Raw genomic sequence first — 13,440 nt, 5'->3', positions numbered from 1 at the left:
GACAGTTTCTATGGATGCTCCCACTTAGAACAAATATTGGCTCCCTCTATTATTGAATGTCTCTCTTTTAGAAAACATTAATCTCTATAACAGGATTTCTTATCACCCTGTCTCTTCCTGGAGTCTCAGAGATCAGCACCTTTTCCAAAACCTAATGGGCCCTTTGTGCTTCATTGGTTTCATTTTTCTCCCACCCTCACATTCCACCTAGTCTTGTATTCTTGCTAAGGATGATTAAGGAATTTGATCTTTGCTAATTTTGATACAAACTGACTTGCTCTGCAGTTTCTGGGCTAATCTGTAGACTGAAATGCAGTTATCAACTCTCACAGTTCTTAGAAACTTTCCCATTTAAAAAAGAGGATGTTTTAAATTATACATTTAAGAGAAATATTTTAGAATGTACACTTTGAGAGAAAATACATACCATATATAATTCTTTTAATATATATTTTAAAACAATGATACATTAATGTGGCGATGAAATGGTACTGTTTATGGATATGCACATGAAAAAATGGAGTGGGTTGGAAGTAGATTCAACCAGATCTAATATATGGATTTGTACGTCTGCATTCTCAGTTGCTGCCTATGTCATTGCATCAAGTTGTGTTCTTTTTCATCCATAGATAGATTTATCATCAGTTTGAACCAAATAAATGTGGGATACATCATTCAATTTATTTTATAGGTTTCTATATTCTGGTGCAATGAGTGTTGACTGTTTTTTTCTTTTTCTTTTTTAGGTTCCATTTCTGGAAGTTTGACATCTTGTAACAATAGCATATTTGGCTTTAAAGTTTAAAGCAATGCTTTCAATTGGTTTTGTAAATAAATCATTGTGCTGCTTCAAAGCTGGTAGTCACTGTTTTGTTGATTTCCACCCTGTGAAACTCCTATCTCAGATGAACAATTGTTATCAATGTTGACATACTGGTGTCTTAGAATAACTTTGCTATGCAACAGTCCATTCCTATCAATATTTGTAGATCACACTTGTTCTTTAAGTTATGAAAACAGTGGTAGATTTTTGTATCAGGTTCAAAGATTTCTTTTGTTACAGTATAATGTTTTATTTTTAACATGGAAAATTTGAAGTTTCCATGAATTAATTAATATTTCTGAATAACCCTGCAATACATTGTGAACTCAAGATGATTTCTTAGTATTTTGTTGCTTTGTTGTTTACTGATAACATCTGCAGAAGACAAATATATTCTTTTCAAATGGTATCTGCCAGACTTTTCATAACAGTTATGTGATTGCATTGCTAAATCTTTTATGTATTCTTCTTCTGTGGATGTCCTTCCCTCCTGCCTTATGCTCAATATGATTCTGTACCTCTTGAGACTAAAACATCAGTCGTTACAAAGCATGAATTGCAAGTGATAGCTGTCAATCTTCTTATAATGCTGTATTGTTCTTTTCAAGCCATTTCTTTGTAATGTGCATTTAAATCTCATAGAATTTTTAGATCTCTATTAAATTACTCATGTATAAGTTGACCTCAAGTATAAGTTAAGGGCAGGTTTTGGAGGCAAAATTTTGGATCTGATATGTTGAAGATCCTTCCACGGAGAGGGGAAAGTGCCAAGGCTACCTCAGAGGCCAGCTGCCCAGGACACATCAAACCAAGACAGAGACAGACAGACAGACGCAGAGGCAAGTTGACCTTCTCCTGAGGGGATGTTTGATTCTGGCCACAGGGGGGAGCAGCTGCTTCATCATCCACTCTGATGGAACTTCCTCACTTCCTCATTCCAACGTTGTAAATTAGTTAAAGTTGCCTCCCCACTTTTATAAGTGGTACCTTATTTCCTACTTGATAGATGCAACTATCTTTTGGGTTGCTAGGTCAGCAACGAACAGGGGCTATATTTTATTTTTTTTAATTGACGGGTGCTCACCCCGCCACGGGCTGGCCTCGAACTCATGACCTCATGGTCAGAGTGATTTATTGCAGCAGCTGCTCACCAGTCTGCACCACAGCCCGGCCCCTCTAGCCCTAAAACTGAGGGGAAGGGGAGCCTCGGAATGATGCCCATGTTGGCCTATGGTCTGAAAATTTTAGTTTTTTCAGGTCCGGAACGAAAAAGCTCATTCGGAAAGCTGCTCACTTTTGGGAGAGGTGCTCAAAAATGAAATGAATGAAACAAACAGAAATGGATAATGATCCTATACAAATGCACAAGACTAAAAGAGACCAAAGCAGCATGGCAGTGGAAAGAGTAGAGGGGTCGATACTTCTTTTAGGTTCTTTTTGGGGAAGAACCTAAAAAAACTCTCTCCAATCTACGCAGAGAAGGGAAGAGTTACTTGTTTGCTAAAAGTTAAGGTATAGCATTTACACTGATCCAAGGGGAAGTCAATCCAGGATTTGTCAAATTTTGACTAAAATTACTAGACATATACATGAGTTTATGCAGTCATCATTTTATTTCCATTTTAAATTAGTCATGGTGTAGTAGACTCAGTACTAGTTGACTTTTTGTTTTGACAGGCTTCTGAGAACTGATTGCTCAGGGGAAAAGGGTCTTTCATGTGCTATATTGTTTATTCAGTATGACCCTCTTATGCATTTTTTTATCAACAGTGTCACTTGCCCATCTTCTCCCCCAACAAAAAAGACATACACAACCACATACACATGTCAGAGATGCTTTGGCTTTTTCTAGGGTCTCCAGTGTGATTCTGTGGTATGCTTCCAGACCCAAGCATTGCCAAAATAAAGGTTTTGTTATTGTCTGGGGTTTCAACTATACCAGGCATGAGCAAACTTCAGCCCTCCAAGTTGTTTTGGACTTTAATTCCCAGAAATCCCAGCCAGCTTACCGGGTGTTAGGAATGGTGGGAAGGCTGAAGTTGTCCATGCCTGAACTATATGTGGGAAATCTTGGAACATATTTCCTATGAATAAGAGAATCTTGTTGTAATTGTCATTCTTTTGAAGGGTTATTCTTTCAGCAAACTTGAATTTTATTGGTAGTTGAACTGCATTTCATCTGCTCCCTATGTCTACCTTGCCACTCAGTTGAAATATATTGTATATTTCTCTTGCTTCCTGCAGAATTAGCCAATTATAGTGCTTTATAATTATTTAGGGAATGGCTGGAAAAGAATATCTAGATAACAGAAGCCAAGGATTGCAGTGGAGACTGGCAGAAAATAAATATAGCATTAGGAGATCAAGTCACATAACTAGATGTTATTTTAATGGCTGCAGTTCCAAAACCCAAGGAAAAAAGCAATGATAGACTAGGACAAATAATAATATTTCCATAACTAACCTTGTACAGCAAAGGTAGATGTCCTAACTTCAAAAGTGCAATTTTTCCAGAGATATTTCTCATATGTTGAATCCTGAGCACATCTTCCACTGTCCCATACTGTACATCCAAGACCTCATCCTAAAAAAAAAAGTTTTTTAAAAAATCATTCTTTTAAATAGCTTATTCTATTTAAATGTAATGAGAATGATTATACAGATGGCATCCACTGACAGCCAATTCTCACATTATGCGGTGACATACACCTGTTTCTAAATCCAACTGCATGACAGTGATATGAGTTTGTATGTGTTTGCAAATATGCATATTTCATGTGCATGAACTACATTTATAGGTATCCAGTTTATGCATGCTTGCACAGAGGTAGTGTGTGCAAGAATTAATTTTTGATGTCATATTATTCCAGTTATAATAACTGGATTTTGTAGACTCAAATAATGGACCTAAATTTTCAAGAGCAGAGATGGAGAAGCGTTACTTTAAAAAACCATCAAAGCTCCCTGAATCCCCTAGCAAGCATGACAACAACCATCCTAGCTATGCAATTTTGGGCACTACTCTAGAAATAACGTTTCCAAGCTTCATTTTCCAAACTTTAGTGAAGAAGAGTTAATACCATTTTTAATCCCTGAAAATGTACAGGCTTGAGATCATATTTTGCAAGCTGTGACGTAAGGGTTTTACAGGCAGATCTACATCATATCTCTCCTTTCACCCCCCCCCCCCCGACTCACCACTACACCCCTCCAAGCCATTCAGTGGAGGACTATACCAAAACAAATGTACAAAACTCAAGATTTGGGACCTATTTATACTCTTTTCTATGTTGAAAACATGACCAAAAGGCACTTTCTTCTACTTATGCATCCAACCAAGTGCTGGGATGTTATGACATTTTCAGTATAATTCCCAGGCCTGTCATGGCTTCAAGAGTTATGGCTGTTAGATTAGGCCTAAGTAATGGTGCCGCTTGTGTACCCAGATGTTCATGTTAATTTCTCCTTTTTTTAATTTGTGAGGTCAAATAGAGTTTATACGGTAAAAAAGAGGCTATGAGATTAAATGTGCATATTGACCTCAGCAGCCATTGGATGAAAGTTTATGAAATAAGCTTTATAGAAACTATTTCCTATGCCTGTTGGGTCAGACCAAGGCTTGGTTTAGTCCTGGTCATCTGGAATGCTTTGCAAAATCTCCATAACAAATTCCAGCAAGCCAACTTGGAAGTCTGAGGCTGGGATAGAACCTGGAATACCCTTTTGCAAAATTCATGACAATAATTGACAGGAATACATGAGACATGGATCATGGGAGATGGAGTTTGGTGAAGCACCAGCCCTATTTGACAGAGAAGACAAAAGACATTGTAAAACTACAACTTCATGATTCCATAGCATTGTACTATGGCATTTAAAATGCAGTCAAACTGCAAGTGTAGATGAACCCTAAGTCAGAAATGAGGTGGCTCAGGCCGAAACATGTGGTTTAGTTACACAACTAAGATGGTAACATAACTAAGTAGAATTCTGGCCAATGATGATGACAATAGCAATGACAATGGAGGAAAGGAAAAGGGAGGATACAAGAGCCTCACAGCACCTTAAAATTAACCAATATTTATGGTACAAGATTTTTTCCCCGAAAAGGGTCCATTTTATTAATCATAGAATTAAGCATTGGGATGACTAAACAAACTGGTTTTTTGTTGTTGTTGTTGCTTTGCATTGTGCTTCTATTTGGCTTGTTTTTGCAGTATTTCCTGTTATATATTTGTCAACTCAGAATAGTTACTACTTCAAGAAAGCTTATAGCAAAATAAATGTGATCACCTTCTTTGTATTCACACGATATCTCCCCTAAGCTCTCTAGCAAGCGTTTGAAAACAGTGTTTCTTGTACATGACTGTAGGATCCCCAGGCTGGATGAGGTCTATTCAAAGTGTTGCTGTACAAAGCCTACAAAATGTATACATATTGTGAAAGTGTTAATCCTGTCAGTAATGTGTTCAGGGCATGTAGTACACACTGTGTTAATGCACTTTAGCAGAGCATGTACCTTTTATGCAACAAAGCCAACCACTTTGGATGGAACGGATTTCTGTGATGCTCTACTTTCACTTCTAGTGATGTTAAAATTACATAATCCTGAGCTCTATACATTCCGAATATTAAAGCAGAATCACTGGCAGCAATGTACAGATAAAATGTTTTCCTTTTGTCAGGAGGGGGATAATGCTGTTTAAAAAAACAAAAGAGGAACCCTGCCTTTTATCAGTTGCTAAGGGGAAAAAACACTTGTGCATTTGCTTTAGATAGGCAATGTTAAATCCTCTTACACCTAAAACTGTGGAACTACTAAACACTTTGATTCATCCACTCAAACTGGGTACTTATGCTTTAACACACAATCTGTAGAACTAAAAAAATCTTAAGTATCTCAAGTAAAATCCAGCTTTATGTAATAGAATAAATGATATTCATGAAATCATAACAAAGGCTCTGAACAGTAAATGAATTAATTAGGATTTCCATTAGCTTTGAGGGGATGTGGCTGGATCACTCCATACTTGAGGAGTTATTTCCTAGCATTAATGGTATGCCATTTCAGCTCCTTTGGTCTTAAAACAATTTCTACCAAGTTTGCTATTATTATGTCCATCCTGGCTCAATCAAACCACTCAGAGTACCACTCCAAGAAATGAATATCTTATTGCAGGCACTGACTGCTTCCCAATCTCCTTTCTCCAAACAGCAACTCAAGTAAGTCAAGTGCCAATTTCTTATAAAGAGAAGAACCCTACAGACAAAAGAAATAATCCAAAATAAACATAAAAAGGAATACATCTCACTGAACTCAGATTTACTTCTAAAGATGGCATTGCAAGTGCCTTTTATACAAAGATAGTATATGGCAACAAGTCAATCACTTTCAGAACATGATTCTGAAGGAGGGTGAAACCCTATATTTTAATATTTTAAGAAATGACTATAAGACCAAAGAGGAAAGAAGCAGATAAATATCCAACTAAACCTGTTTTAGATTGATTCCTTAACCTAGTTGCTGCTATTTTAATCCTTGGGAAGTTGTTCTTATAGCAATGCCACACAACACCTTGGGAAGTTGACAGGCAGCGCAAGGAGTTCCCATTCCATTGGCTGGAAGACCAATAGTGATGCTTTTGTCAGTAGAGAATGTCAGTTGTAATTGTAGTTAAGCCCCTACCATGCAGAGACATTACGTAACAGAAAACTGGAGACATATTACTTCTATCCAATGTTCAGTGCTACCTTCATTTTGAAGGTTGAATTCATTCTTTACTATTTGGTTGTCTTGTGTTTGGGCATTGGACTATGACTCTGAAGATCAGGTTTGATTCCTCGCTTGCCATGGAAACTCACTGTGTGACCTTGAGCAAGTCACATACACGTGGTCTCTAAAACCCCTGTGATAGGTTGACCTTACAATCACCATAAGTCAGAAATGATATGAAGGCATACAGCAACAACAATAGGGGCATGGTGGTTGGACAGGTGAAAACACTGCTGTCTGTGATGCAGAAATGTAGTTGGGGGACACCATTCTGCTCTTACTTTTATGCAATAGCTGGTAGTCATGGAAACAGGGCTTGTCAATGGGGTGGACATTTCTGCTGCTGATAATTTCTGATGGATGTCCACGTCAGCAATCAAGGGCTATCACAGTCATTTCACTTTGGTAAACTATTTATCCACCACCGCTTGCTGAAATGGAACAGGTCAAAAAGGCCACTCATCAGAAGTTGCTGAGTGATCTGTTATCAATATGTGGCATGTCATTATGGGGAGATGGCTGGTGGTAGACCTACTGTAGGCAGGGCCAGGTTCAAACATCTGCCACATGCATCTTTGTCAACAATGGACTAATGTGTTGTGTGGCATTGCTATAAGGACAAAGAACAATCAATCTATGACTCTGTCCTTCTGCTCCTTGGAGGAATTCCAGGATAGAAATGAAGTAAAATAAATAAATAATGCTGCCTTAGGCAAATCCCTTTGAGTTCCAAGAGCAATAAAAGATTTAAAAAGAAAGCAGCTAGGCTAAGATGAGAAATTTGCAATCAACATGCAGCCAACTTTTGACATAATGTCCATTTTGGATTGGAGAAGTAGCCATTGGTTTGTCAACATTAAAATGAGCTGCAGGCAATTTAGTCTGCCTTTGTGACTATCTGAAATGAAACACTTTACCTTTTAGTATCTGCACGTCAGGAAAACCACCTTTTCAAGATACTGAGGGGTTTAATAAAAGGTAAGTGCCTCTTCAGAGAGTTAGTGTGGTATAATAATTTGAGCATTGGGTTCTGCCTCTGGATATAAGGATTTTAATCACAGATTGGCCACAAAATTCCACTGGACAGTCATGGATATGTCTCACTTTCTCAGTCTCAGAGAAAGGCAATGCCAACCCCCTCTGAACTAATCTGGGCAAGAAAACCCTTAATAGTTTTGATTTAGTCACGGTAAGTCAGAAATGAATTGAAGGCTCACAACTTTCCCCCCTTTACACCAAAAGTGGCAACAACATGCCCCACTCCACCACTAACATTTCTTTTTTTAAAATTTCCATTTCTGTTGTATACCCTCTACAACAGAGATGGGCAACTGCATGGGGGCCAAGGACAGTTTCCCAGGCTCCCAATGAACCATGTGCTCATCCCCCAAATGTCTTCAACTGTGCCTGTTTGCATACAATTAAAAGAGGAAAAAGTAAAGAAAAAAATCTGTTTCTCACAGTTTCTTCTAAATGATGAGAAACCGAAAATGTCTCAGTTAATAACTGGAAAAAATTGGAAAATATTTAAGCTAATACAAATCTCTTTTTCAGTCCTTAAGTGAAAGGTAGAAGTGAAAGATATGCTGCAAAAAATATATCTAGGAATTTCATGACACTTTGTCCCACTCCCCCTGCTAATGTTTTGGGGCTAGAGTAGGGTCACAGGGTGATTCCATATAATGGAAAGGGAAGGGTGTTGAAATTGCTCTAGGGCGGGTTACTGCATCTTATCAAACAGGGGAAGCACAAAAATTGAAAATAGCAATAAAGTTACCCATATTGTGAGAGCTTCCTGTGATGTAGAAATTTGCAGTGGCCGACAGCAGCTGTTGTGGACCCTGAAAATTCCAAAAAGAGGCATGACCAGCTGTGTGTCATGTGAAGGGACGTGTCGTTGGCCATAAAATTGGTAAAAGGAAGCAGACACCAGTGTTAAATTGTTCAAAAAATCTCATCTGATGAGATCATAAGGGAAATAATTTTCATAAGAAGGAATGAAATGTACCAAGAGACTAGAACAATAGAAAAAATCACAGGTTTGACTGACTTTCTATGGCCAAACACCATCTTTTTAAAGAAATCCTGTCAAAGATATGATAAATCTTCTGCATAGTCATTGCAATCATGCTCTACAAAATCATGTACTGACCCTACCTGTCGTTATAATGGGGTAAACTCTGTCATTTTTCCAGCATGCAATGAATTACACAAAGGTAGCAAAATTGGGCCATCCATCAGTTGTACTAAGTGTGTTTTCAAAAGAAGCTTTCATACACCAGAAATGCTGCTCCCACTGTTACTCGAAATCACAAATTGGAGATCCAGATACAAAAATGGCCACAAGATGAATGGGCATGACAGCTTTTCAAAGAGGCAGAAAGCTGCTGCTCGACAAATATTATCAGAACCAGAAAGACTCCTTGAGCTTGTCTGGCAGCTAGACTTTGGAAAGCCATTAATAGCTCTTTTTGCTGGTAGCTCAAGTGAAGCGGGGAGGGGGAGACAGCAGCAACAGGGATAAATCAAAGACATATGACCAGTTATATTTATAATAACACTTCAGATGTTATCCATTACAAATGCTGTGTACTTTGTAACGGGTAGCTATCTCACACTTTGACAGAACGTTGTACATTTTTTGGAACTACAACTTCCAGGGTCTCCCAAGGGGCATTCCCAGACTTTTCTTTGTGAACTACAACCACAAAATTCTCATTTGCAGAAGGTGCTCTTCAGAAGAGGGATTTCTAGGAGTTGTAGTCATGAAAAATAACCTTTCTAAGCACTCTAGACTTTAAGAGAGCTGACTTCAGAAAATCGTGTGATTCCATGGTCAGGAAGGGAGTTAATGGTGGATGGGAGTTTCTGAAAAGTGAGCTACTGAAGGCACAATTGCAAATAGTGCCAGCAAGTAGAAAAAAGGGAAATAAAAAGAAACCAAAATGTATGTCCAAGAAACTTTCAGTTGTGCTAAGATTTAAAGGAGACATATACAAGACATGTGTAGAGAAAAGGTCCAAAAGGCTAATGCTCAAAATGAGCTCAAGCTTGCCAGAGAGATTAAAAGCAATAAAAACGGGTTCTTTAGTTACGTCAGTATAAAAAAAGAAGAACAAGGAAATGGTAGGGCCTCTATGTGGAAAAGATGGTGAAATGCTGTCGGGGAATAGGTAAAGGTAGAATTAGTCCACAACTTCTTTGCCTCAGGCTTCTCCCAAAAGGAAATCAGTACTCAATCTGAGCAATATGGAGTGGATGAGGCAGTAGGGGATGTATAACCCAAAATAAGTAAAGAAGTAGTCCAGGAAAACCTGGCCACTCTAAATCAATTCAAGTCTCCAGAGCCGGATGAACTACACCCAAGAGTATTGAAGGAACTAGTAGAAATCATTTCAGAACCACTGGTAATAATCTTTGAGAATTCTTGGAGAATGGGAGAAGTCCCAGCAGACTAGAAGAGAGCAAATGCTATCCCTATCTTCAAGAAGGGGAAAAAGGAGAACCCAAACCATTACCATCCAGTCAGCCTGACATCAATACCAGAAAAGATTCCGGAGCAGATCATTAAGGAGGCAGACTGTAATCACTTAGAAAAGTATGCTGTGATCACTAAAATTCAGCATGGATTTTTCAAAAACTAGTAATGCCAGACAAATCTTATCTCTTTTATCTATAGGGTTACAAGCTTGGTAGATACAGGAAATGCTGTGGATGTCTTGATTTCAGTAAGGCCTTTGACAAGTTCTCCAATAATCAAACAAATTAGTAAAAAGTGGGCTGGATAATACTACTGTTAGCTGGATTTGTAATTGTTTAAGCAACTTAACCCAAAAGGTGCTCATCAATGGTTCTTCTTCATTCTGGAAAGAAGTGACTAGTGGAGTGCTGAAGGGTTCTGTCCTGGGCCCAGTTCTATTCAACATCTTTATTAATGACTTGGATGAAGATTTAGAGGGTGTGCTAATAAAGTTTGCAGATGACACAAATAAGAAGGAATAGATAATATTCCAGAAGACAGGATCAGAATTCAAAATGACCTTAACAGATTAGAGAGTTGGGCCAAAACTAACAAAATGAATTCCAACAAGGGGAAATGAAAGATACTACACTTAGGCAGAAAAAAATGAAATGCAAAAATAGAGGATGGGAGATGCCTGACTCGACAACAGTGCATGTGAAAAAGATCTTGGAGTCTTAGTGGACAACAGGTTAAATGTGAGCCAATAATTTGATGTAGCAGTTTTAAAAACCAATGGGATTTTGGACTGCATCAAAAGAAGCATAGCATCTGGATTGAGGGAAGTCATGGTGCCCCTTCTATTCTGCTCTGATTCAGTTATTATTATTATTATTATTATTATTATTATTATTATTATTATTATTATTATTACAGTAGAGTCTCACTTATCCAACGCTCGCTTATCCAACGTTCTGGATTATCCAACGCATTTTTGTAGTCAATGTTTTCAATATATAGTGATATTTGGGTTCTAAATTCGTAAATATAGTAATTACTACATAGCATTACTGCGTATTGAACTACTTTTTCTGACCAATTTGTTGTATAACATGATGTTTTGGTGCTTAATTTGTAAAATCATAACCTAATTTGATGTTTAATAGGCCTTTCCTTAATCTCTCCTTATTATCCAACATATTCGCTTATCCAATGTTCTGCCGGCCCGTTTATGTTGGATAAGTGAGATTCTACTGTATTATTATTATTATCATCAACACAACGACGTTGTATGGCACAGCAAACAAGATAGATATGCTATTATTATTATTATTATTATTATTATTATTATTATTATTATTATTATTATTTTATTTCTTATCCGCCTCTCCTTGTGGCTCGGGGTGGGTTACAGAATAATTAAAATACATAAACATTGTAAAAATACCACAAATGAACATATTAAAATGTATTTCTATAAACATACATATTAAAATACACAAACCAGAAATAATAATGCCATTTATCATTTTAATCAACCTACTCTGGACATGTTATAATTTGTCAATATCCTTCTTGAACTGTGGTGCCCAGAACTGGACACAGTATTCCCCTGATAGTTATCCATCTCAACTTTAAGTGGTCATATTAGGCACTGAATTGGTGGTGTTTATAGTTGTCATCTACCATTGATCTCTAGGTCTTAAAAGCTAAGAGCCAAACTTCTGGGTTACAAGCTGGCAAATTTTCCTCCAAAAAAGGTGGAAAAAAGCCAAGTGGCTGCAGATAGCCAATAAAGTGAATGGTAATAGTTGATGGTAACTGCAGTTCAGGAAAACCAAGAGGTGTTGATATTCTCCAACCCTGCTCTGCTCTCATCCTCTCTAAAAAGTCCCCCTTTAAAGAACCTTTTGAATGTTAACAGCAGTCCATAGAAAATCTTTATAAGATGAAGATAGAATTGCAATTGCTCTTACTGCATCTGCATGTATCCAATAACAAAATAGAGAATAACCATAAACTATAAAGTAACTGTAGCATCCAGTTAAAAAGATATAAAGCATAATATAGATGAAGCATGCCAAAAATTGAGTGATACTGTAGGCTATATCCTAAATGTTTACCTAGACCTCTTCAGATTGTTTTGAACTCAGCCTGTGGTACATCCCTTCATTGGTTTAAATACAGCAAAAGGTTCTTTCTTTTTCTTTCGATTTTCTACCAAAATGACAAAGACAAATGGTCACATTACCGTCAGAGTTCCTTTGGCAGAGTATGCAGCGTAGGAATACAGAAGGTCTTGACTGTGGAGCTTTGGGGTCTCTTTGTTACATGGCTGTCCAGTAGGATAAAAGCATTCACCAGTACTATTCAGAGTCACTGAATTTGGAGAAGAGCTTGGTAGGTCAAGCAGGACAGAGTAATTTACAAGCTGGACATCTTCAAGGCCAAAGGATGTCCACTGAACCAGAATCTTCATTGCAACATCTCGGTCTTCTTTTCCATGCAACAGTATCAAATCTCTAGCAAGAAACAAGGAAAATCGGATTAACAGTTTTTTCTCTCTATCACTGAGAGATGTACTCTCAGTGTTACTCATGTGTCATTGAATCCAGAGGGTTCCTTGCATCTAATTCTCTATGTAAAGAGAAAGAGGTTGCAAAACTACATGTTTTAAACTTCAGAGAATTGTCATTAGTCCATATCACAGTAACACCATAGACACCCTTTCAACAATTTTGCATTGTTGAAAGGCTTCATGCAGTACACATAGAATAGATATGTAAAAATTAAAGGACTGTGAAGCACATAGGCCTGGAAAGTGAACAAGTGTGATGAAACCACAGATAAAACAATAGGTTGCATTGTATTTATTTGTTTGAATTACAGTAGAGTCTCACTTATCCAACCTTCGCTTATCCAATGCAGTTTGCCATTTAGTAGTCAATGTTTTTGTAGTCAGATTTTCAATACATTGAGAAGTTTTGGTGTTAAATTTGTAAATACAGTAATTATTACATAACGTTATGTATTGAACTGCTTTTTTCTGTTGTAAAACATGATATTTTGGTGCTTAATTTGTAAAATCATAACGTAATTTGACGTTTAATAGGCTTTTCCTTAATCCCTCCTTATTATCCAACATTTTCGCTTATCCAACATGCTGCCGGCCCGTTTATGTTGGATAAGTGAGACTCTACTGTATTTCCCTCTTTACTCCCAAATCCTAAAACAGCTTCAGATTTTTGAAAGGTACAGATAAAAGCACTTATAAATTTAACAGCAAATCAGAACTAGATGAATTGTGATGCTACAATAAATTTGAATTACAAACATTTTAAAAATATAGAATACTCATTCATAAATGCAAGGAAAGGGGAACAG

The 13,440-nt window shown here is 37.3% G+C and overlaps 1 protein-coding gene across 2 annotated transcripts in view; it reads right to left on the bottom strand.

Moving 5' to 3' along the window:
- naaladl2 (N-acetylated alpha-linked acidic dipeptidase like 2) overlaps nt 1-13,440 on the bottom strand; it is a 664,743-nt gene that overhangs the window by 349,094 nt on the left and 302,209 nt on the right. For both annotated transcript variants that reach the window (XM_008106012.3, XM_008106011.3), the window contains exons 3-4: nt 12,308-12,578; nt 3,288-3,407 (exon numbers count right to left, since the gene is read on the bottom strand). In XM_008106012.3, the coding sequence (XP_008104219.2) occupies nt 3,288-3,407; nt 12,308-12,578 (391 nt within the window). The remainder of the gene's footprint in view (nt 1-3,287; nt 3,408-12,307; nt 12,579-13,440) is intronic.

The sequence above is a fragment of the Anolis carolinensis genome, chromosome 3 (genome assembly GCF_035594765.1).
Source record: "Anolis carolinensis isolate JA03-04 chromosome 3, rAnoCar3.1.pri, whole genome shotgun sequence".
Lineage (NCBI taxonomy): Eukaryota > Metazoa > Chordata > Lepidosauria > Squamata > Dactyloidae > Anolis > Anolis carolinensis.
The sequence above is the reverse complement of the archived record's forward strand: the minus strand, read 5'-3'. Positions and strand labels throughout refer to the sequence as shown.